This window comes from Hakea prostrata, chromosome 1 (genome assembly GCF_041222555.1).
Source record: "Hakea prostrata isolate BN-2017 chromosome 1, UWA_Hpros_2, whole genome shotgun sequence".
Lineage (NCBI taxonomy): Eukaryota > Viridiplantae > Streptophyta > Magnoliopsida > Proteales > Proteaceae > Hakea > Hakea prostrata.
The window spans coordinates 77,676,698-77,702,542 of record NC_142600.1 but is presented as its reverse complement, the minus strand read 5'-3'; the positions used below and the strand labels follow the sequence as shown (position 1 = coordinate 77,702,542).

General features: G+C 38.8%; 1 protein-coding gene across 1 annotated transcript; it reads left to right on the top strand.

The window, feature by feature from the left end:
• The first annotated feature begins 7,587 nt into the window (after positions 1-7,587).
• Positions 7,588-13,207, top strand: PRH75 (DEAD box RNA helicase (PRH75)). Its single transcript, XM_089144834.1, has 14 exons — positions 7,588-8,314; positions 9,105-9,239; positions 9,386-9,526; positions 9,607-9,718; positions 10,262-10,332; positions 10,437-10,591; positions 10,677-10,788; positions 11,095-11,196; positions 11,278-11,338; positions 11,644-11,812; positions 11,887-11,983; positions 12,076-12,170; positions 12,566-12,699; positions 12,927-13,207. The coding sequence occupies exons 1-14, from the start codon at positions 7,703-7,705 to the stop codon at positions 13,205-13,207; spliced, it is 2,277 nt and encodes a 758-aa protein (XP_089000960.1). The 5' UTR covers positions 7,588-7,702.
• The last annotated feature ends 12,638 nt before the right edge of the window (positions 13,208-25,845 follow it).

The window sequence follows — 25,845 nt, the reverse complement described above, 5'->3', positions numbered from 1 at the left end:
AGAGACGAAGAAAAGACCCCGATAGGGTACCATGTCTACGCTTGGGAAGCCGCCATCGCAATCTGAAACAGCCGTTTCTCAAACCTCTTGGACTACTCAAGTCATTGGAGACGAGCGCCAAAAAGAGCTTGTGGTTAATGTTACGAAATCAGAATAACATAGACATATTTGTGGAAAAGATGCAAGTGAAGCGAGCAGTAGCGGATGCAGAGTGAGAGAAACAGAGAAGAGAAGAGGAGAGCTTCGCGTAGAGTCCGGATCAGCTCCCCCAACGTTTGTGCTCCCCCTACGCTTCCTGACCACAAATATCAGTGGGGCCACGGTGAAAAACACTTTTTGAAAAAAATTAAAAAAAAGTTTTTTTTTCACCAGTGGGACCCACTGCTTTTGTGGTCAGGAAGCCATGGTGGAGCACTCTGTGCTCCCCGACGGGGAGAAGATCCAGATTCCTTCACGTATTGGGGAGACACGGGGAGAAGATCCAGATTCCTTCACGTATTGGGGAGACCTAATAGACTAATAACAGATAGACTTCCAGAGAAGCAAGAGGAGAGGACCGAGAAGCAATATGAGCCACAAAATTTTTCCCTTTTCCCTTTTCCCTTTTGTTTAAATTTAAAAATTTTGTAAGAGAAAACCAGGTTGGGGCCTAAATTTGAGGCTGGTAACGAAGGAAAGGTACCTGCGCTGGACAAAGATGGGGATGGTGCATCAGTGGGTGGTGCCAAATGGCAGCTCTGTAGTGGTTGATATTTTATTTTTTGGAAAAAATGAGACTTTATATTAACAGAAATAAATAGAATACAAACAATAATACAGGATTAGGTTCTAAAGAACCTACGACCCTGTCGCTCCTCTACAACATATTGAGAGAGTTGAGCAAGCAAAGAGAGAGGATCCAACAAAATTTCTTGGTCCGATGTTGCCAATCCGGCTAAAAAATCCGCGCACCTATTATCCTCAACAATGTGTAGTATCCTCCAATGTGGGCGGTAAGTACTCAGTAAAGTCCTAATTGCCACTTTGGAGTTTGAAGGCACCAAAACCTTGTTACAGCTGTATTGCTGCGCAAATTACAAGCCACACCGAATTGCAAGCATCTCAGCATGAAAAACACTCACATTAGCACAGTCACCAAAACAAGCAAAAATAACATCACCTCTACAATTTCAACCTCCTCTAAAATTCCTTTGAACAGTCTCGGCAGCAAAAGACATGGTAGGATTTGGAGAAGCAGGAATTTCAGAAAGGTTACCTTTGTTACGCAACTCATGACTTCGTAACAGGGAAACAAAATCTGCACATGAAGAGACTGCAGGCTTGGGCATCCCAGTCTCAAAAGACTCACACGTTGCTCCAAGATTTGTCAAAAGTAAGAAACCTTTCTTTGATCGGGAACAAGTTTGTTGATAGAAGCTAACTGATCACAAAGTGATTTGAATTGAAGCAAAAAATCACTTATGGAGGTGCTGTCAGATTTTTTCAAGAAATGCAACCTTGACAAAAGTTCAAACTCACGAGCTTCAGAGTTTTGTGAGAAAGAATCAGAGAGAATCATCCACAAAGCTGCAAATGATTTATCCTAGCCTTAACAAGTCTATTGGTTCATAGCCATGCCGGATACAAAGGATTAACAACATCCTCATCAAAGGCGTTCTTCAAAAACTGAAATGGAGTAGGAGTCTCATCATTAACAAAACCAATAACATCCTAGCTTTGGATCAAAGACAGACTCTGAGTCTCCCAAAGCAAAAAAAATTCAAAAGTGAGATGGAGAGTCACAAAATTAGTGATATTGAAGCTATAGGGATAGGAAAAAACAGAAGCAGAAGAGAAACCTGCCATGAAAGCACCAAGAAACTCACAGAAACTAACCAAGAAAGGAGAGGAAAGATCAATAGGAATCGAGAGGAATTAGCACTAGACGGCCTGATACCATGTGAATGATCAAATGTAATATTGATAGATTGTTTTATGAAGTACAAGTACCCATATATATAACATCACTACCCACTACCCTGGAGGTGATTTTATAGATGTACCCTTAGGTGATTTTACAAGTATATCATTAACATATAGCCCCCAATTGTGCACTCTCTTTAGCATATGACTTGTTGAGCTTTCTTCTATTCCATGTACTTGTGTTGGAGTTAATCCAACTCCTCACATTCGTACCTAACCATAGATATCACCACCTAGACAAGCTTTAAGTACTCGCTCTTGCTCGGCAGGGTCCCCTCGCATTTCTTCGTGCAGTTTGTTGAATTTATTTTCCATATTAGCCTACATTTGAAACACAAAAATCAATTAAAGACATTAATTGAAATTATGAAATGGTAGTACTTCATTTATTATTTTATAACTTACAATGATCTCATTAGTAATCTCATCTGTAGGGTCATGTTTAATCTTGAACATTTCCATGCAAAGTGGGAAGTTTTTTATTTGGGTGCTCTTGACACTAAACAATTAAGAAACAATAAAGTATTATGACATGTGAACTACCATGAACAACATTTATATTTGGGTAAATATCACTTACCTCCCCTCTTAGCTGGACAAATAGCACTTACACCCCCTCTTAGTTGGATAATATCACTTACCTCCCTTCTTACCTAACAAATATATCAAACACCTCCCCTCTATTAACTTTCTTGGTTAAACTTAATGTTTTCCGTTAAATATTTTTCTAAAACCCCAAACTACCCTCGGCTAAAAATATTTTTTTATTTTAAACCTTAAATTACCCTAATAGTTAAACTAATAAATTACCCTCAATTAAAATAATTATTAAAAATTAAAACACCATAGTTAAAACTTAGATTATCTTTAATTATTAAAAGACCAGCATACCTTTTTTTTTTTTTTATTATCAAACAATTAAAAATACCTAAAATAGTAATACGTGTTTAATTTTATCAATATACCCTTTTTCTTAATTGCATTTTTAATTTTACTTGGTAGTAGTATGTTTTTTTTTAAAGTATGTGATTAATTTTATCAACATACTTTTTTTTTTAATTACATTTTTAATTTTACTTGATAGTAGTAGGTGTTTTTTTAATTGTTTGATAATTTTTTTTTTTAAAAAAAGGAAAAGTATGCTGGGCTTTTAATAATTAAAGATAATTTGGGTTTTAACTATAGTGTTTTGGTTTTTAATAATTATTTTAATTGAGGGTAATTTAGTAGTTTAATTGCTAGGATGATTATAGTAATATAGGGTTTAAAATAAAAAATATTTTATCCAAGGGTAGTTTGGGGTTTTAGAAAAATATTTAACGATAAAAGTTAAATTTAATCGAGAAAGTTAATAGAGGGGAGGTGTTTGATATATTTGCCGGGTAGTGGGAGGTGTGATATTATCCCTGGGGGGTGTGTGCTTTTGTCCCTGGGGGTGTGTTTTCCTTATTTTCAAATAAAATCATATATACGTTCTCCTCTCGAATTACCACAAAAGAAGTATTTCCTATGTTATGCAATGATTATAAGTTTTTCCTATTAGCAATGTTGCATGCCGACTTAGCCTAAAAAAATTCCAAAGATACAAAATTATATTATAAATATTATTGTTAACATAATTTATTGTTTTGTCACAAGATAAGCTAAATTTGAGGCATCATGCTTGGCTGGCCTTTTGGCTCCATGTCTCGAGGAGTGTATTCCATTACTCTAATGGAACACGCTTATCTAAATGAGATAGTCTTTTCTCATGTGTTTCGTACTTGTTGAACATATTTACCTTAACTCATGCTTAAAATCTTTCAATTTCTCATTCAACTTAAATTTTACCCATCTCCAACAATCTTCAAGGAGAGTGGATTTTTTCTATAAACATAATATGACAACAATTAGTCTAACTCTAGGCAATAAAGGAGTACAAACATCTAAATACAGATAACAAATTTGATACAAGAAATATATTTTACATATATCTTATTCACTGCGTCATCTTTTAGAGGTTGTGGGATTTTTCTCCAATCAAATAAAGATACAGGAAGCACGTGTGCATCCCTAGCTTTAATTCCAATCAAAGTCATTAACTTTGAAGTTGTTTGCTACAAGATTGATCATTATCATCAATTTTAATGTCAATTTTTACCCATACAAGTTCCTCAATGGCCATGCCTGGAGGCAGCCCTCTTCCCAATTTCTTGCCACCTGAAAATATTCAATTCTAATGAAATACACATATTAATTATTAGTTCAACCAATATAAATTTACTAAAAATGTTTAATCTTTTACTTGTAGACCCTAAACTCAGAGCAGATAACTCACCCACTCATATTTGGCAACAACCTATTTGGAATAAACAAAGTGTGAATCAGCCAAAAAAGAAAAGACTGAGATAGATGGAGCATAAACCATAGAAAAACATAAAGTAAAACACAAAGTGGAATAGAAAATAAAGGTGACAATTAAGGCTATCCCAAAAAGATAGATTAATCTGACCTCTTCTTGTTCTGCGTACTCGCTTATGCCTAATTACTTGCTTATATTTGCTAATTTTATTGATAAACCATGGATTTATGTAAAAAAGTTATTCCAGTAATTCAAACTCTAGATCCATTTCTTTTCAGTTCACCTGTTAAAGGATCAATTTGCAGTCATCAGTTGGTTCTGATTTCGACTACTGTTTCTGGGATTATTCAGATAAATACAGATATTATGCTTTCAAGTATTTTCTGTTTTGTCTGTGCTTTTGATGATGGATTAGTTGTTTGATTTGGCCCTAAAGGGTTTAAAGTTCTTGAATTTTATGGGCAGCTTGCATGTTATGAGGGTCAAGTGTTGTCATTGACGTCAGTAAGCTTATTATGAAGAGGGTAGCCAATAATCTATAGTGCACAATTGTAGTATTGCTTTTGTCGACCTAGTCAAACTAGATCCATTTTGAATGTAGAATCTACTAGTGTAAAACTTTCATATTGCCAATCTATTAACAATCTCTCAAGGTCATATTGGAGAAATTTATCGGATTGAAATCCTATGTTGTCTTTGTAGAATTTTATCGGATTAGATCATTGGAGGGTTGTTCATTTGGAAAATGACCTGCACTTTCTTAGTAAAGAGGTCATAAGTTCAACGCTTCTTATGGTATAAGACCAACGCCTCTTAGTGAAGAGGTTTGAATGCACATCTATATAATTTATCCCACTTTTAACTCTTGCAAATATCCTTTAAGGCCTAGCACCATTAGTTTTAGATTGCCCTTGTTGAATATTTTATTCTTTTATATTTCTTATAATAACAATAAGCTTTGTTCCAACAAAATAAGGTTGACTACATGGATTCTTGCTTTCTATTCAACTCCATTTGAGGTCATACTAGATACAAAGTCCTTAAAGTCCTTTTCAACAGAGGAGTCCCAATGTACAAAGTCCTTAAGAAGAAGATATATCTCTCAAACTCTTGAAATTGGTGAAGTATCAACTTATGGTGTTTATCTTTGGCTTGCCTACAAACATTGATAAATCTTAATCCTAGGTCTTTTCTTATCTTAACGATAAGACTTCAGAATAATTTTTTTTTTTTTTTTTTTTTTTCCCTTTCTTTCGGGGAATTTATTAAAAAAAGGGGGGCGGGGGGGGGGGGGCGGCGGGGCGGGGGGCCCCGCCCCCCCCACCACAAAAAAAAAAAAAAAAAAAGGTTACTAGGTGAAAGGAGAAATTGCTCTTTCATGTGGGGGAATTAAAGAAGTTCTCATCAAAGTAGTAGCAATTGCTCCACCCACATTTATCATCTCCCACTTCTTACTCCCCAAATATATAAGCAATCAATTAACTAGCTGATGATAAAGGATTTATGGTGGAAAAATAAAATGAACATTGGTGTTAATTGGGTGAAGCGGGGGACGATGGGCCTCTCCAAGAATTAGGGCGGACTTGGTTTTAGAGATCTCCATTCTTTCACAAAGCCTTACTGGCCAAACAAAGATTGAGATTTCTAAGCAACCCAAACTCCTTTTGGGTCACCACAATGAAGGGGAAATATTTAAAAGACCAACCTTCGAGGAACATTCTGGCAAGTCAAGAAGTTCTTGAGAGGGGCATTCTTTGAAGACCACCGGGGTTGGTGGTCTAGTGGTCCCAAACTCACTCCCCCCCCTCCCACTAAAGAAAACGGCAGGGCCCTCTTGCATGTTTGGGGCCGAGTGCCCCTATTGATTCTCTATTCACCATATAGCCCAAGTCTTTCATCGCCAATTTCAGCTACGTGTCTTGCATTGGACAGTGGATTCATGTGCTCTCTTAGCTTTGTCATCACTACATCTCTTGCTAGCTCTTCACACTCTAAATGGAAAATTATGAACACTAACACTCTTCCCAAGATTAAGCTTTCCTATAAAGACCCGATCGGCATGCCTGAAGCTTTTAATTCCAATGTCCTCTCTGGTAATGTTCTTGTTAAAATCATACGGGGGGGGGGACGACCCCCCCCCCCCCCCCCCACAAGGAAGGGATTTCTGCCTGGCGGGGGGGATGGAGGCAGAAGGGGGGGCCCCCCCCCCCCCCCCCCCGTGTTTTAAAGCACTTTGGGATTCGGCCTGGGATTCAGGTTCAAATAAAAACAGGGCAGTAGAAGCAATGTCTTATGGCACCCCATAGGCCAATTTCATGCAGGTAGGACTGTTTATCACAAGGCTTTTCAGCATTTGAACTTGAATTGGATGGAATTCTGGGGGGGGGGGGGGGGCCCAAACCCCGACTCGATGCTATTTTGGGGGGGGGGGGGGGGGGGGGGGGGGGGGGGCCCCCCCCCCCCCCCCCCCCCCCCCCCCCCCCAAAACACACCCCAACCCGACCCGCCCGCCCCCCCCCCTTAAACACCCCCCCCGATCCATATTTTAAACCTTGGTCAAGTCCAATCTTTGGATTGGCCAAGCTACAGTCTAACTCATGAGATTCTTAAACTCTCTGCTTTCTTTTGACTATGTTAATAGATTGGACGATTACTATGCCAATTACCTCACTAAAGGTTCTAGAAAATTTAAATTAAATAGAGCTTGGTGGCAATCTCCACCTCCTTTATTCATTCATGTTCCAGCTCTAATATATCTCTACTCTCTTGAGAGCTTAATTCAAACATTTTTTTTGTAGGAATTTAAACTCACCCAAGAAAAATGGGTTCACATCCTCTACAATTCTCACGTCCTACAATTCCCTCTAATTTCTATCTAAAATTGTGACATGTAACAATTAGTTATCCAAGAGTCAGAATAGAACACAATTAGGATTTATTTGAATCTAATAAATTCCTAAATTTTCTTTTAATTCCGTCTCTTCTTTTTTCTTAAGGCTTATTTTTAGAATTTATTCGATTCAGATCCTAATTGGATTCTAATTCTAACTTTTGAATAATTAATTGCCACATGTCACAATCTAAGCACAATTCGAGATAGGAATTACAAGAAATTGTAAGGAGATGGGAATTATAGTGGATGTGAACCATAGTAACTATACACAATTTGAAACAAAGGTTTAAAATGTAATTAAAAAAAAACTTCAAGATGTGTAAGTAATAGTTTATAAACCTAGGGGTATATACATTAGTTTATTCTTTTACTCCACCGCCCATAAAAGCCTAAACCCTAGCACCGTTTTCCTCCTCTTTAGTTGCTGCATTTTTTTGCAGCGAACTTGTCATATTCTCTGCCTAGCAGAGGAAGCGCCCCCTTTTTAGCAGTTCTTACATCTCCTCATGCCTTCACTAGCAATATCTGAAACTCTTCCATCCGAAGAGCTTAAAGGCAACAACAAGAAGATGATGAAGGAGAAGACGACGACGAAAAATGCCCTCGAAGAAGCTAATTCAATTGAGAAGAAGAAAGCCAAGAAGGAGAAGAGTCATAAGAAATCTTCAAAATCCTCTGATTTAGAAGACGACTTGAACAGCGAGGATTCAGAGCAGAGTTTGTTAGAGAAGAGTAAGAAGAAGAAGAAGAAGAGTAGTAGCGAGAAGAAGGATAAGAGTAAGAAGAGGAAAGCCTCTGAGGTTGAAGAAGGGGATGATGAAGAGGAGAAGAGCGAGACCAGCTCTGAATTGGGGACCCCGGTGGCTTTGAAGCCAAGGGCTGTTGATGGATTTTCGACGAAGAAGCCTAAATTGATGGAGCCCACCGACGATGAGGAAGGAGAAGTAGTTGCTGATGCAGCTACCAATCCTAACGCTGTTTCCAATTTCAGGATCTCCCAACCCTTAAGGGAGCAGTTGAAGTCTAAGGGAATTGAAGCGCTCTTCCCTATCCAAGCTATGACCTTTAGTACAGTCCTTGATGGTGCTGATTTGGTTGGCCGCGCACGCACGGGTCAGGTATTAATTCCTTTCTTATCTCGCAGACTTTCTCCTTTGATGTTCTTCATCTGCGTGCATGTGTCCATAACTTGAACCAAAACTTTCTACATTCCATCTTTCTACTGCTAGTCATTCAGTTAGGTTAAAGATGGCATCCTGGTGGGAGGCTTGCTTATCTAGTAATTCCTGAGAACTGTGCTTTAATTCTCTTCGAACATATGGGTTTTGGCTAAAGTTGATGATCATATCCCAGATGATATACAACATTATTATAGTGCTTGTTTTTAAGGTGGTGCCGAGTGACAATTGTGTTCTTGGTTGTAACAGAAGCAAGACTTTTCCTTTATATTTTAACTTTAGCTGTTTATTCCTTAAAACAGCAACAAATTTCAATTGCTATAGTGAATCTGTAATCAAGTTACGAAACCTCTCTTGATAATATCAAATTGGCGAATGACCAATCATGTGAGCGGTGTTGCTTTCTGGTGGAGTTCAGGTCATAACCTCCTATTCAAGGTTTAAAGTACCACGATACCAGCCGATACGTTTCCATATTTAACCCAACTGATACGATATCTCGATACGTCTTTCCATTGAATTACACTAAAATACATTAGCCAGAGCGATGCAATACTCAATAAAGGACGATACGTCTCTGAAAATCACCTACCGATATGATACTCGATACCGATATTTTAAACCTTACTCCTATTCATTTAATCATCCAGCACATAATTGGTGGCGGATAGATTTTATTTGTGGGATATTAAAAGATTGTTTTACTGAATATGCTTTTGAAATATTTCAGGGAAAGACATTGGCTTTTGTGCTACCCATCTTGGAGTCTTTGACAAATGGTCCTGCTAAAGCCACAAGGAAGACAGGGTACGGGCGAGCACCTAGTGTCCTAGTTCTTCTGCCAACCAGGGAGCTGGCTACCCAGGTATTTTGAGGTGTAAACTTGAAATATCCAATTTGATAATTGTCTGGCATTCTTCTCTCTGAGAAGACTTTCTTGAGATTAAAGGGTCAATTTGGTAATGATTTGAATTCATTTCTGTATGAGATCTAACTTTCCTTCAATTTCAGGTACATGCTGACTTTGAAGAGTATGGCCGTGTTTTAGGATTAAGTTCATGCTCTTTATATGGAGGAGCTCAATATTCTCCTCAAGAGGTCAAATTGAAACGAGGGGTTGATATTGTTGTTGGAACCCCTGGGCGTATAAAGGTATTATTACATTTCTTATGAGTCATACTTCTTATGTAGTTCTTCATTGCATGCTTAAATCTTGATATTTCCTGTTGTAGGATCACATAGAGAGAGGTAATATTGACTTTAGCTCATTGAAGTTTCGCGTTCTCGATGAGGCTGATGAAATGTTGAGGATGGGTTTTGTCGAAGATGTTGAACTCATTCTTGGTACGTTGTGCTTATTATTGTAAAAGCTTAATTTTCCTTTTTGACTTTTTGTCATTATGCATACCAATCCAGGGAAGCTTATTCAACTTAAAAAGACATCTTAGTTACATGGTGCTTATTGTAAAAGCTTAAATTTCCTTATTGACTTATAGCCCCACCGTGATCCTCTCCTCTCCTCTCCTCCTCCCCCCCCCCCCCCAAAAAAAAAAAAAAAAAAAGGAAAGCAGAAAATATCTTTGGTACATTAATCATCATTCTAGTACAGCTGTGGAATGTTGTCATTGAAAATTCTATGATCAGTTCTGTGCTATGATTTGTATTTCAGACAACTTTCCTGACCAAAACTGATGTTTAGCTTCATGTTGTTGGATGAAATGGAGTGACACATGTCGATAATAGGTGTAGTTTGCATGCAGTAAACATGATGTGTTATTATCAATTTTGATATATTTTGATATAATTACCTGATAATAACATCCATTGTAATTATGCAATTCCCTTAAGAGCAGAGGATTTTGACCTGGGACATCTTTATTCTTGCAGGGAAAGTTGCAGATGTAAGCAAAGTCCAAACGCTTCTCTTCAGTGCTACACTGCCTATCTGGGTGAAGCAAGTATGTACTCAGCTGTTCTGTTGAACCAGTCGATGCAGTCTACATTGTAATTTCAGATGTTCTTGACTTTTTCTGGTATCTAATAACTGTCTTACGCACTGCAGATTGCATCTAGGTTTCTTAAAGCTGATAAGAAAACAGTAGATCTTGTTGGTAATGAGAAAATGAAGGCTAGTACCAATGTTAGACACATTGTTCTCCCTTGTTCCAGTTCAGCCCGAGCCCAGGTTATCCCAGATATAATTCGCTGTTATGGCAGGTTGGTACTCTCATGTTCTGTTGTGGCATTTCTTTTGAATTGGCAGCCAAATAAAATCCCTCTTGTCGTTTTATGTTTGATTCAGTGGTGGGCGTACAATCATTTTCACTGAGACGAAGGATTCTGCCTCGGAACTTGCTGGATTATTGCCTGGGGCACGTGCTTTGCATGGTGACATACAGCAAGCCCAGCGTGAGGTAAGGCCCATCTTTCTTTCTTCTTTCTTCTTTCTTCTTTTTTTGGCTGGGGGAAGGTGGGGGCATTAGGAAAGGTGAGTGTATAGGTCAGATTGAAATATTTAGATACATCATATTTAATAAAAATTTATGAGTGAACGTCGTAGAACCAAAATGTTCTTTCTGGAAATGCAAAAAGTGGCACACTGTAGTTTTCTTACTAACATTTATTGACCATTCTGGCATCCCACAACAAACCCAAAAAAACCCACACTGAAAAAAAAATCCGAATCTTATAATTTTGAGTGACATTTCCATTTTCTGCAGGTTACCCTCAAAGGATTCAGATCAGGCAAATTCCTGACATTGGTGGCCACAAATGTGGCAGCTCGAGGATTGGATATTAATGATGTACAATTGATCATTCAGGTGTGTACGTCAACTAAGTCCCTGGATTTCAACCCAGAGATACCTTGTTCACAACTCTTATTTATGCTATAAATGTTTCAGTGTGAACCTCCTCGTGATGTTGAAGCTTATATTCATCGATCTGGTCGCACAGGGAGAGCTGGTATGTCCAGAACTCGGGACAAATATTATTGTTATTCAAATTGTTGTTATTATTATTAGGTTTAAGGAGCAGGCCTTTGCACAGTGGTCAGTGGACCACAGTTGTAGCCTAAGGTCAATGTATTGACACAGCTTTTTGGCAAAAATTGTTGGGGTAAGGCCGTTTAGAAAAATCCCCCTCCCCCTCCATGTGTGGAGGCATTGGCACCAGGTTCACCTCCTTTTTTTTTCCTTATTATTGTTATGTCTAGTTTTGATTTGTTAGTTCTTATGCCAATGAAAAGATGATTTCCCCCCTCTTTCTAGGCAATACTGGAGTTGCTGTGATGCTTTATGATCCTAGAAAGTCAAATATTTCTAGAATTGAAAGAGAATCAGGGGTAAAGTTTGAGCATGTCTCTGCTCCTCAACAAGCTGATATTGCCAAAGCAGCTGGCCAGGAAGCAGCCGAAGCTATTCTTCAAATTTCTGACAGGTACCCTTGAGGATGCTTACCTTGGTATTATCCTAGTGTTGCTATCCTTTTCCTGATTAAATATGAAAATGCAGTGTAGTTCCTGCATTCAAGTCAGCTGCGGAGGATCTTTTGAGTACATCTGGTCTCTCAGCGGTGGAATTACTTTCTAAAGCCCTTGCAAAGGCTTCTGTATGTACATTTCCTTTCTTTGCTGCTTTTAGGCCCCCTATATATTCTTCCATTAATTGTACTAAGCAACATCTTTTTTCAAACAATGGCAGGGCTACAAAGAGGTAAAGAGTAGATCTCTCCTTACATCCATGGAGAATTATGTCACTGTTCTCCTTGAGGCTGGAAGACCCATCTACACCCCCTCGTGAGTATACTTGAAAAATCTTCTTTCGCGTATTCATATTGAGCTCATACTTCACCTAAAAAGTGAATTTATGTTTTATGTTAATTTTCGTCTGATTGGAAAAAACATGAGTGTCAGGGTGAGTTATAATGCCCTCTCCATGAGCAGTTATGCATGTTTGTGCATTTTATTGTGGAGTTGTCTGGTTTGTTTTCATCCCTTTCTGTTTTTAATCAGCCAATGAATTGCATTACCTGTAGATTGTTCTACAGCAGCCAGTATATCGTATATCCTCACTCTTTCTTTATCCTGATTCCTGAAGTATATTTTTGGCTGTCACTATGTGCACTGTTGTATGGTTGCTCCACTCTCTTTTTGTCATATTGATTGCTGATTTATTTGTATTCTTGATTCAGGTTTGCTTATGGTGTTCTGAGGAGATTCTTGCCTGAGGAGAAGGTTGAGGCAGTAAATGGTCTTGCACTTACAGCTGATGGAAACGGTGCAGTGTTTGATGTGCCGACTGCAGATTTGGATGCATTCCTTGCAGGTACCGTCTTATCTTGCAATTTGGATGATGCATTATCTTGGTTGAATCTGCTTTGTCTTTGGTTCAATTCTTGATTTTGTTCAATTCTTTTTTGCTTAGTGGCAACTGAAAGGTGATTTCTATGCCTGTTAAAAGCACAAGCATTTAGTTAACCATAAGCGTCCATGTATATCTATGACCCTCAACTTACATACCTTCTAACCTCTGTTCTGAATCATGCCTTGCAGGTCAGGAAAATGCAGCAAATGTTAGTGTTACGGTGGTGAAGGCATTGCCCCAGTTGCAAGAAAGAGAACGATCAGGAGGAAGATTTGGCTATGGGGGTGGTGGAAGAGGTGGCGGAAGAGGTGGTGGTAGGTTCTCAGGTGGAAGAGGTGGTGGTGGCAGGGTGGCAGGGGAGGTCGTGGTGGTGGCAACTGGGGACGAAGGAACTGAGAAACATCTAAAAACGAACAATTGCTTCTACAAGTTCAGGACTACAGAAAGCGGTGAATTGGTTTTGCAGTAGATGAAGAGCATGGGAACTGTTAAATTTGTAGTTCCCGTATTTAACAAGCTGGGGTAAATTAACAGAAAGCTTGATATATTTTCTATACTATTTGTACGATAGGTCAATTTTGTTTCCTCCAGGGTTCTTGTTCATCCCTGTTTATCTGTACGCTTCAAAATTTTTATTTGGATTTTGGTAAAGATACTTCTTTTAGAAATTATTGATGTATGCTTCTCCATCCACTCTAAATTGGATGCTATCGACAGCCAATTTTGCATTTTGTATTTTACGAGTGAAGAATAGCCTCCTTAATTTTCCTTTTTGGTTTTTTTTCCCTCTTCCCGTTCTCACTTCTGTAGGTTTCCCGGTAATGGAACCATCTCTCGAAGATCAATGTACTCTATCTTAGAGGATGAACCATGCTTTCGCTATCGCTGTTCATTATTGCATTGATTCTTGCCTGCCCTTCCTGAGGTTGGGGCCGTTGGGGGTGTTGGAATGTGATTTAGGCCTCGTTAATTTTCTTGATATGATATTTGTATTATGAAATTTTTTTGGAAATATATATGTAACTTTTTATATATATATAAAAGAAGAGGGGTATTAAATTTAAACGTTAAGTGAGAGAAATCCCCCAAATATCTAGGGTTGAACTTTGAATGTTTGAATTTTTATTCATGAGGTGTTGGTCGAAGACCAACATCCTATTTTGGGTCGTGTAATAATGCTTATTCAGTTGGGTCAAATCTCTTGTAGACTGCAAGACGGTAAATTATGAAAATTAGGTTGAAAGATTCAAACCAATGAAGAAATTGAGTTTGCTGATGAATCAACCTCTGCAGGAGCTCCATTTACTGCAATCAAAAAATCGATAGTTGTTTAGCCAAGGATTCGAAGAAACATGCGATGTTCTTCAACTTGGATGGATGCTCCAGTTCCAGTTATTTTGCTAAATCTGAATGCCATGTACTCTAAAATCTCAATTTTTTGCATCTCTGCTATCACATACACTGAGCTCCAACCTTCTAACCCGTGACTGTGCCAGTCAAAATTAGGGTTCTTTGCAACATCTGAACTAGTTCAAGACCTTGTTAGATAGTTGTCTCACAGTGAATCAATGAATACTCCGTTTCTCTCCAAAATCTTAGCTCCCAAAACATTATTAACCTACCAGAAGAACCAGAACTCTCTTGCCAGTTTTAGAAACACCATTGCCGCTTTCTGGTGAGACCTTTAGCAATTATCAGGTGAAACGTCGCGCCTGTTGGATTTATCAGTAACGGACATATAGCATATTAATTGGAGAACCTGAGAAAAGAAGCTAAGATGGATTCCCGAAAGACTCACTCTGCGATTTCCTGCGATTATCCGGCTGATTACCTACAATGAAAAAACGAGGCTCGTGGGATGCGAATTCCAGGGTTTCATGTGTGTGCCGCCTCGTGTTTGAGTTTATGTTAACACGAACAAGACACTTCAACGAGCAAAGAAATCAAACGACCCTTGGCCTCACAAGCATGGTGCGCAATATCGCTATGAACCCAAAACCGATTTCGAACATTGACATGGCAAGATATCGCCGAGATTCGCGCCGTTTTATCGATTTGGGCGATAAATGTTGATGGTTCGATTCGTTGTCGTCACCGTCTTCTTCTTCTCTGAATCAGAGTCGAGCAATAACAATGGGGAAAGGAGGATCGCTGAGCGAGAGCGTTGTGAAGAAGATCCTACTATCGTATTGCATACGTTGCCATATGGATCTTCCTGAGCTTCACTGTGATCGTTTACAACAAATACATCTTGGACAAGAAGATGTACAATTGGCCAAACCCGATTTCCCTGACCATGTCCACCTTCAAATTGGTGGAGCCGGTCTCAATGTCTCGGGATCTATACCTCTCCTTCGTCGTCCCCATCAGAGCTCTCTATTCACTCGGCCTCTGGTTCTCTAACTCCGCCTACATTTACCTCTCTATTTCGTTTATTCAGATGCTCAAGGCACTGATGCCTGTTGTCGTTTATTCCATCGGGGTTTTCTTCAAGAAGGAGACCTTAAAGACGGAATCTATGTTGAATATGGTTTCCATCTCTGTTGGTGTTGCCATTGCCTCCTATGGCGAGGCATGATTCAACAGCTGGGGTGTGATTCTTCAACTCGCTGCCGTTGCCTTCGAGGCTACCCGAATTTCACTGACATTTGAGCGAAATTTCTTCATATCGGCCGGTTCGTTGGGTAGCAATACCCAACGATATTTAGCACCATGCTCACAAGTGCTTGTTTGTTTTTTGTGTGCCGGGGGAGGGGTAGCAGTTGCCGGTGGGGGGAGGTTGGTGATTCGAGTGAATCAGGGAGTTTTGTTGTAGATTTTATAAAATTAAATGACGTAAGTGTGAACAATGGGTGGGAAGTGACTTATAGGATTAATAATAATTTTTGATGGGGGGGGTATTTTTGTCTCTAACATTTTAAAGTTGAAAAGTTAAGAGTCAAAATATAACGATGGGTAATTTGTAATTTCTACAAAGAGCCCGTGTGAGCAACATGTAATTTTTGCCACTTAAATGGACAGTCAAGAGTTTTGGCCTAACTTAAGTGGGCAACATGAAAAAAAATTGATCCATTTTTGTTTTTGGGTGGGTGAAGTTTATGATCCATTCCTCTTCCTGTTATTCTCTAAAGTGATGTTAGACCTTATTTGCGACTTGAAATCATGTTTGGTTACTTATTCTAGAGGTAGTGGTTAGGCCGTAAACTTTTAGCCCTAACACGTAACTTGGTGTTTAGCCCTAAGGTGGTTCTCTAGGTACTAAAAGTGTCATATGCCAAGCAGCTAACAAAGTACCTAGGGTTTCCCCTTGAATTAGGGGCATCAAAGGCTCAAGCTTTCAAATATGTTGCAGATAGAGCCACACAAAAATTGGAAAGTTGGAAAGTTAAACTCCTGTCATAGGCAAGGAAGGAAGTTCTACTCAAATCACTTGTCTCAGCTATGGCTCAATATGTTGGGTCTCATTTCTTGCTTCCAAAGTCTATCCATAAAGATATAAAGGAAAAAAAATCTGATGGGGGAGTGGAAGAAGAAAAGCCTAAAACACATTGGATGTCATGGAGAGGCTTTGTACATCAAAAGAGACAAGGGGTCTTGGACTTAAAAGACTCAGCTGTACAAAATGTTGCAATGTTGCAATGTTAGCAAAAGTGGCATGTAGGTCACAACCAGACTCATTATGGGCCAAATTCATAAAGTCCATCTACTACTCGAAGTGTGATTTCCTTCAAGCCAAGAAAGGTAATCAATCATCATGGGTCTGGTTAAGCATTTTGGAAGAAAGGAAGAGTCTATTACCTCATCTTGTATGAAGAATTGGCCATGGGAATTCTATCCAAATTTGGGGTGATAGGTGGATCTCTAGAATTCAGGGTTACACTCTCAATCATCCAAGGCCAGAAGGGTGTGAGCTACAATGGGTTTCAAACCTACTAGAGCCTCACGACAAGAGGCGAAAAGTTGATTTGATTCGGCAATTATTGGATCAATTGGAAGCCCAAGCAGTATTAAATATACAACTGAGTCTATGATGATGAGTTATATCGGGCTGGATCTAAGGATGGAAAACTCACAATCAAATTATCTAATGCAAAGGTAAAAAATTTGGCCAAAGAAAGCATCATCTTTCCCATCACCTACCTGGAAATAAATGGAGGCCAACACTTGAAAATTCATATGGAAATGTCAAAACATCCCTCGAGTGAAACATTTCATGTGGCGAGCTTGTGCAAATTTCTTAGCTATCAGAGCAACAATTTGGCACAGAAATATGAAAGGTGAACAACAAACCCTATTTTTTCAATTGCCTGTGTACAAAGGTCTATTGAATGGCATGCTCTCTTAGTTTTAAAGGTTTAGCCCATGGCCCAACCCAATTGCATCTTTGGGTTAAAAGCCTGAAAAATGTATTTAAAGGCCCAAAAAATAGAGCCCACGAGTTTTACTCCTTTTGTTTCCAGATGTGCTGGAAATTATGGATTGCTAGAAATGACCTCACCTTTAGAAAGAGACCATGGTCTCCATTGGAAGTTGCAAGATCAGTGGAGGTGGTTGCCATGGAATTTGCTCTAGATCCAAAAAGTAAAATGTTAGAGGCCTTGTATTCCTATTAGTCCAGTAAAGGAATGGAATCCCCCCTCCTCTTGGCTCAGTTAATATTTAACACAGATGCAACCCTTAAAAAGTGGAGGTAACACAAGAGGACTCAACTTTATTATCAGAGATTCAAGTGGTAGCCCTTTGTTTGCAGCAGCTCAGATCACTCATTTCGACGATATCCTGGTGGGGGAAGCCTTGGCGCTTAGAAGTGGTGCTCTTCAAGCCATAGCAAAGATACATGATCATGTGCACTTAGACTCAAACAACCTAGAGCTGATCAAATGCATAAATAACCATGCTTATTCTATCCCTTCATGCATTAGATCCATTGTGGAGGATATCAAGAAGATTGGGTCCGCTTTTTGTCTGTATCTTTTCTTATATTCCTAGGAGTTGTAACAATATTGCTGACATCCTAGCCTAGTGAGCACAGGGTCTTTCAGGGACACCGTGGCATGCCTCATCCTTGGTTACAAAGCCTTTGTACTCTTGTTCTCTTGGCTCGACTGTTTAATTGAAAGTTTGGTTACCCAAAAATAAGAAGAAAAAAAAATGATCCACCTTAATTATGTTGAAGCCCTAAAGGGGGAGCAAATATGTACGGTCCAACTGGCGAATCGGCCGATCTTCGATGAGTTCAGAATTTCATATCAAAGATAGTGGGGTAGCTCGTGTTTCAATTTCTTTTCTTCTTTTTTTTTTTTTTAAATTTTTATTTTTTATGATAAAAATAAAATTTTATAGATGTTAAGCTTGGTGGCTAAACCTAGAGTGAGACATGGTCTCAATGCAAAGTAGTCCTCCATGTTCATTTGACAGCCTAAAATAGGGAAATAGTGGGGGATACTTGATTGGTTTGTTTTCTTATGGTGAGGATTTCTCCTAGTAAGTAATCACACCAAATTTGCTTTAGCTGGACATCCTTTTTTTGTGCCCTTTGTATCACTGCCCAAGTGGCTTCCAATAGATGCTTCATTAGTTGTCCTAATGTGGTGTATCCTTTTTGTATGTCTTTGACTTTTCCATTCCACAGCAATCCTACGCTCCATCTATCTCCATTTAGTTTATTAGATATACCTGCACACATTAGCATAGGTGAGTTCCCAAAGTTGTTGTTTAAATAATAACATTTAAGACAAGTAAATTGGGGTGTTGTTTCATTATTTATCCATTCAGTATTGTTGGAGATGAGTTTTAGATCCCTAATCCATTTATTTACATTATCAATTATGTGTGAAGGATTTGGAATTTTATTATTATGTATTTTTACATTCCTTGCTAGCCAAATAAAATAACATGTAATTATGAAATTTGAGAAAAACCAAATTTTGGTGTGATTTTCAAAATGATATTCAGTTAGAAAGGAAGTGCATAAGTTTAGAAGAGAGGTGTTTCTCATGGATCGGATCTTAGACCCAATGCTCCAGCTGCCCAAATTTTTTTTTGTCTCGTCGCACTAGATAAAGATGTGCCATATTGATTCTTCCCTCATGTTGTTGCATAATTCACATGTTGGATTTGTATTTGTCCATTTGGATAGGGTCAGCTTTGTTGGTAATCCTGCATTTAAGAGACGCCAAAAAATTATTTTAAACTTTGGGTGTATTAGTAGTTTCCAATGAAACCTCCACCAAGGGGAAGATGTTGACAAGGATTCATGGTTATTAATATTGGACAACGCATTTCCTGCTAATTTTGCAGAAAATTTCCCTGTTGCTAATAATAGAGATAACCATGAGTTATGTGTTGGGGATGGGTTAAAAGAACAAATTATATGAGATAAAGAATAGGCTAGTAGATTTATATTGTTCTGGCTATTCAACTCTCGTCTTCTTTGCTAGTAGTTCTCGTATACTTCTCGCAGCTTAATATCCCTTTGCCACAGTAGGAAATTTTGTTCACCTACCATATGATCAGTTGTTTCTACCCAAGGATCAAATCAAAAGTATGTGTCTTTCCCATCACCAATCTTTCTTTGTACCATTGTTTGTAGAGTGGGGAGAATGGAGGTGATGTTTTTCCATATCCAAGATCCTCTTTTGTTTATAACTTTAGGATCAAAGATAGAAGAGTTTGGGAAGTATCTTGCTTTGAGAATTCCTCCCAAAATGGAATTCGGGTTGTTGAGAAGTCTGCATCCTTGTTTCAACAACAGGGCACTGTTGATTTGCTCCATTCTTTTGAAGCCTAGTCCTACTTGTTGTTTGGGTTTCCAGCATCGGTCCCATGATGTGAGTGTCAATTGTTTAGTTTTGTTTGGTTTCCCCAACCAAAACCGTTGGCAAATTGTGTACAATTTCCTACACATAGTTTTTGGAAAACGAAGACACTGCATTAGATAAATAGGCTGGGATTGGAGGACAGATTTCATGAGTACTTCCCTTCCTACATAGGATATCCAAGTGGCCATTTTGCTCCCCAACCTAGAGATGAGGTATTCAAAATTTATTGTTTTGGTTCTCCCATGGAATAGTTGAGTTCCTAGATAGATAGATAGCATTCTTCTTCATTTCTTGAACACCTAACATTGATAAGATTTTTCCTTTATAGGCCTAATTCACATTTCTAGAAAAGAAAGCACCATTTTTTTCAAAGTTGATTTGTTGTCCTATGATGTCCGAGAAGAGCTCAACGGCAGCTTGAAGGGCTAGTACATCTTCCTTTGTTGCTCTACAAAAGAAGAAGGTGTCATCTGCAAAGAAGAGATGAGAAACTCCAAGAGCATTTCTGGCTAGTTTGATTCCTTTGAAGAGGTTGAGTTCCTTGTATTCAGTGAATATCCTTGAATGAATTTCCATGATAACAAGGAAAAGATATGGGCTAAGGGGACAACCCTACTGAAGTCCCCGAGAGCCCATGAACCAATGGTATGGGCTGCCTTTTAAGTTTCATAGAGTAGGAGGCCGAAGATATTAGGGTTTTGACAAGATTACACCATTGGTTATCAAAGCCCCATCTTCGGAACAGATTGGTAATAATGCCGCATTCAACCCTATCATAGGCCTTGGATAAATCCAATTTTAGAGCTACATATCAAGTTTTTGCTCTAGTTGTGCTCATAAAATGGAAAATCTCATGTGCAATCATAATGTTATCAATGATTTGTCTGTTAGGTATGAAGGCACCTTGACAAGGGGATATGATACTTTGCAAACAGGGTTTCAGTCTTCTAGCTAGAATTTTTGCTATCAGCTTGTAGGTAAAATTGCAAAGGCTAATGGGTCTGAAATCTGATACTTTTTTTGGGGATTCAATTTTTGGGATGAAATAGACCAGGGTATGGTTTGTACCCAAAGGCAGTTCAGAGGTGAGGAAAGTGTTATTAACAAAGGAGCATAGTTCATTATTAATAAGGTCCCAATTCTTTTGGTAAAAGAAAGCATTAAACCCATCCATTCTCGATGCTTTGTGATGTCCCATAGAGAACATGGTACTTTTGATTTCCTCAGGTGTAGGTGGTTGAGAAATATCCTGTGGGATCAGATGTTGGTCTAGAGGGTGAAAGAGTTCTTCAATACAGTCAGGATCCAAAGGGCTTGAAGAACAAAAGAGATCTCTCAGATAGTTTGCAAAAGTTGTTGCAATTTCCACATTACCTTTGATGATTTGGCCTTCATGCTACAAAGAATCAATTCTTTTTTGGTGAGCATGAATTTTTTAGGCCAGATGGTAGAACTTGGTGTTTCTGTCTCCATCTAAAATGTACTTTTCTCTTGATTTTTGGAACCAGAAATGTTCTTCAGTTTGAAGAGCCCAGTGAATGGTGTTGATTTTTTGTAGGATTAAATCAGAGTTTGGTTTGTTGGAATCCTGTAGGGCATCAATTTCAGATGCAATAAGAGAGAAAAGGTGATCAATATTCCCAAAGATAGCCCTATTCCAATGTTGTAGAAATCTAGACAGATTAGCCAATTTGATGTGTAGACCTTGGTCCCTATTAGAAGTCCAAGCAGTCTTAAGGGAATCAAGAAAATCTGGATGTTGGTACCAAGCATTTTGGAAGTGGAACAATTTTCTCCCAGAGTAGTGAAAGAGTCGGTAGACATTACAAGAAGGTTGTGGTCCGATCCAATTCTAGGTAGAATTTGGAGAGATGCATTGGGGAATAGTGATATCCAGTTAGGATAGGTAGGCAAGGTTTAATTTCTCTTTTACTAGTTTCGGTGGTTGTTGCATGCAGGAACAAGTGAATTGGTTCCCAATTCTCGAGAATTGGTGAAGTGAAAATCCTGCAAGGATTTGGGTAAGTATGTACAAGGAAGGTGAAGATTTGTATGGTCCTCTAAGTTTGTCTTCAGGTTTCAAAACTTCATTAAAGTCCTCGATCATAAGGAAAGGTTTGGACATGCTGTCAATGAAACAGTGAAGATATTCCCATAAAACTTTTCTTTCTGAGTATGTTGAAGGAGCATAGATGAAGATGATAATCCAATTGGTATTATTATAGGAACATAGAATAGCAAAGAAAGATTGGTGGGTATGTATGATGGAGGTGTCTAGATTTGGGTTCTTAAGAATACAAATTCCTCCTTTAAGTCCTCTTCTCCCATAGCTATTTGAGAAAACTATAGGTTCAAGATTTCTGAAACACTTTTTCCTTAGCTTAAAAAGTTTTTCATGATCAAGGCATTTAGTTTCACATAAGAACACAATATCCAAGTTTTGTTTCTTGATGATTTTAGACAAGCATTGAGAAGTGAACAATCCATTTAAATCTCTAACATTCCAAGAGAGAATCTTCATTGTAAAGTAGACAACGCAAAAAGTCCAAAAGTACCTCAAACAAGTGGATGAGATTCCATCATCCGGAAGCCACAGAATATGGAAGGGATTAAAAGCATAACAAGTCAAAGAATTATAGGTAAATCGTGAGCTATTAAGTAGTACAACAAAAAAATAGGTGGGAGAATTCAGAAGAAATCCTATTTCAACAATGAGAATAAGACAAAGTTTCAAAAGCATCAATCTAGGCATGATACATATTCCATCGGGTGAATTGAATATTGTTAAACCAGCAAAACAGTATGCTAAAAACACAAATAAAGTGGACAATACAACTATCAAAGAAATCACTGTACAAGTGATAGGGAAAGACCTGGGGGCATCGGTATCTTGTTCCAAGCTTTCATTTTGAGGCTTTGGATCTTGCATTTGTTGGCTGTTGTTCATCGTAGATTGCCTTGGGTTGTTCTGTAGGATGAAGTTGTTGAACCGAGCATCCATTCTCATCCTATAATGTTGAAAGGTTTCTCAAGTTTGGGGGCAAGAGGCTAGCACAGAATCTAGGTTACTGTTTAGAGTATCAACATGATTAGATGTATGTTGGATTTTTGAAACTCTTCTCTTCTTTTTCTATTGGTTAAGGCCTGGGATTGTGTTCGGCAAGAGCTTCCCCCCCCCCCCTAAATTGTGGTTAGAGATCCAGTATTCATGGGTTCCACGCAAGAACAATAGAAATTCACATTATGAGTAGTGATAGAATGGTTGAAAATTCCTCCTTTCCTTTCGAAATTTTCTAGGAATTTCTTCAGTTGTTCATCCTTGGGTTGGGTTGCATAATCCAAGGTTTGTTGCTGATGATGAAAGGTTTGAGCTCTTCCTCCCTTTTGCTTTTCCTTTTTCTTTGCACATTGTTCTCCATTTTTCTTCCCTTCAGAGATCTCAGTTGTTGTTCTTGTTTTTCTTGTTTGCTTCGAGTTGTGCTGCTGTTGCATTTTCATTTTTCTAACAGCAGCCTGTGTAACAAACCTAATAGTCGAGTCATTTTTGTTTGCCAGTTGTGTCTCATCATTTGCTTCTTCTTCTTCCTCTACTGTTTTAGATTCTTCAGCATCTTTAGGAAGTTTAGGTTCTTCTTCCTCTTCTTTTTCTTCAGTTGGAGGTGCATATTTTGCTACTTCTTCAACTTCTTCAGTTTCAACCTTGACTTTAAATTCAGCTGCATGTTCTATTCAGACTTGTACTTCTTGTTCTTTCTTATCTTTTTCTTGTACTTCTCCTTCTTGATCAAGATCTACATTTGTGATTATAGCATTAGATACAATGTAGGTAGCCACAATTTCAGTTTTTATTGGCTTAATTGTTGCTTTCTCTTTAGCAAGGTCTTCAGTAGTTTTGTTTGCTGTTGTGTTTATTACAACTTCTACACTGCCACCTTCTTCTCTATTAGTAACTTTTCCAGCTGCTTTTTCTCCCAATCTTGCCATTGTTGTTTCCTTCACTTCATTTCTTTCTTCAGTTTTCTCTGTATTGTCTTCAAATGTTTTTTCTAGTTGCTGTTTTGCCAGAGGATACAATGTCCTTAGGTATTGCTCCTTGATTCCATGTAACAAGATTGGAACCAGAAGCACATACAGAAGTCTCTTGTTGAGAACAAAGGTAGAGTTTAAATCAAGAGCAAGCTTTGCCTCCTGATAAGAAAATTTAGTAGTGTGCACATCACTTTGCACACATTGTGAATTTGACAAATGAGATGTATCACAACGCCTCTCTTGATACAAGTGTGTGTTTGGAAAGATTTCAAAGTCCCTGACAGCAAGGTTTAAAGTATCGGTATCGAGTATCATATCGGTCAAGTGATTTTAAGAGACGTATTGTCCTGTATTGAGTATTGTATTGCTCTGGCTAATGTATTTTAGTGTAATTCAATGGAGAGATGTGTTGAGATGTATCGTATCGGTTGGGTCAAATATGGATACGTATCGGCTAGTATCGTATGGTATCGTGAGATACTTTAAACCTTGCCTGACAGAGAAGCATTCAAGGTTGCTATTTGGGAATTTTATCAGGTCCCAGATTCAAGTTATCATTCAAGCTTTTGTCACTATACGAGGGATCATAGTGATGGTCATTAGACCTCAAACTAGCAATGTTTAAAATCCCACTTGAGTGTTGATTGGGTGAGCAAGGTAAATGGAAAACATTATCAATATTCATAGGGGGGGGAGGTATTAAAATTGAGGTTTGATAGGTCAAGCCCCCCCCCCCCCCCAAAAAAAAAAAAAAAAAAAAGAAGCATCAGAGCCATCACCAGCCCAAGCAGTACTATCTACTACCAAAGAGGAGGATGCATATGTTTCAATATGGAGAGCAGCATGGTCCACAGTGGGGAGGGACATCATCCTTTCTAGGTCCCTTAAAGAATGGAATCTAGATAGTCCACTTTGAATGGGATCAGTCTGAAGCCCTTTAAAGAAATCTATAATTCCCATATTTCCATGTTGAGCTTGACAACTCGAAGTAGGGTTAAATCCAAACTCCTCAGTACAATGCTTAATTAAGTGGCATATTTTCCCACACTTGTAATGGAGCACTCTTACCTCGTAAAGCAGTTGCAATGGAGTCCAAGATCCATTCGAACCACATATGCAGTTTTGTATCCGACTCTTTTGTTGATGTTGAACATGATCTTTTTGGGCCAAGATCCATCAGGCTAAGGTGAACTTCAACAACTCTTCCAATAGCGGCAGCAACACCATGAACAAATTAGTAAAGGAGATTGTCACTGCTGATGCCCCTCAATTGGATCCAAATCACAATGGGGGGGGGGGGCAGAGTCACATTTGATCTGAACTCATGAATGGATTTAGATGAGAGGTGGAGCAAGGAAGTTCCCAGCCACCATGGGGAGAGTGAGAAAACCTGATTCCTCCTTTCTTCCGAAACAAAGGTGGCCTTGAATGAGTCAATCCTAGCATAGAACACTTGTATAGCTCCAAGGGGAGCCCATAGAGCAGTGAGCTTTTTACCAATAGCCAGGATCAACTTAGCCTGAAACCCAGTGACATAGCTAAATAAAATTCTATTATCTTCAACCGTCTGAGGTATAGGTATGTCAACACCTGTGGACCATTCCCCATGGTGGTTAACTTCCTTCCATGATGTTGCTCTATCTTTTTTTCCTTTCATTGTGAGAATGTGGATGCCCAGAACTAGCAGCGGGAGGGGTAGTTTGTTAAGCAAGCAATGGTGGAGAAGCCCTAGCAGAGGGCCTTACCATATTGGGTGTGTGTCAGGGGGGAGAGAGTAATCAAATGTGGTTTTCCACTGGCCACCATATACACTTCGGGTAATGTAAGACCAACAAAGGGGAAGGATGAGTACTTCCATTTATGGAAGTATTGGGGTAGGTGTTCGTATGTCTTAATTACAAACCAGAGACTATTAGGAAGCCTTCCTCGCAACTTTAGGCTGCGTTTGTTTGCAGGAATAAAGGTGGGGCTGGGAAAATTATTGAAAAAACAACTTTTCCTTGAAATCCTATAAAAGTGTATTTTTTGTTGTTGCTTGGGGTGGGAAGGTTACAGACAAGTTAAGGACAATTAAGGAAACTTGTTTGGTGATATGGCATGCCAACTTTCCCACCCCAAGGGTGAAGTCGTAAGATTTTACATGACAAAATTTCAAAAAGGAGCGAGAGACCTTCGTCAAGTAATATATGTGACGGGATAGGCACGCATGGGCAAGGTTTAAAGTATCTCATGATACCATACGATACTAGTCGATACG

What these genes read in the sequence shown, in the direction of transcription:
- PRH75 (XM_089144834.1), top strand. Translation starts at nt 7,703, where the DNA reads ATGCCTTCACTAGCAATATCTGAAACTCTTCCATCCGAAGAGCTTAAA. An exon ending in ATAATTCGCTGTTATGGCAG is followed by an intron (nt 10,592 to 10,676) that starts GTTGGTACTCTC and finishes TGTTTGATTCAG; the next exon opens with TGGTGGGCGTACAATCATTT. An exon ending in AAGCCCTTGCAAAGGCTTCT is followed by an intron (nt 11,984 to 12,075) that starts GTATGTACATTT and finishes AAACAATGGCAG; the next exon opens with GGCTACAAAGAGGTAAAGAG.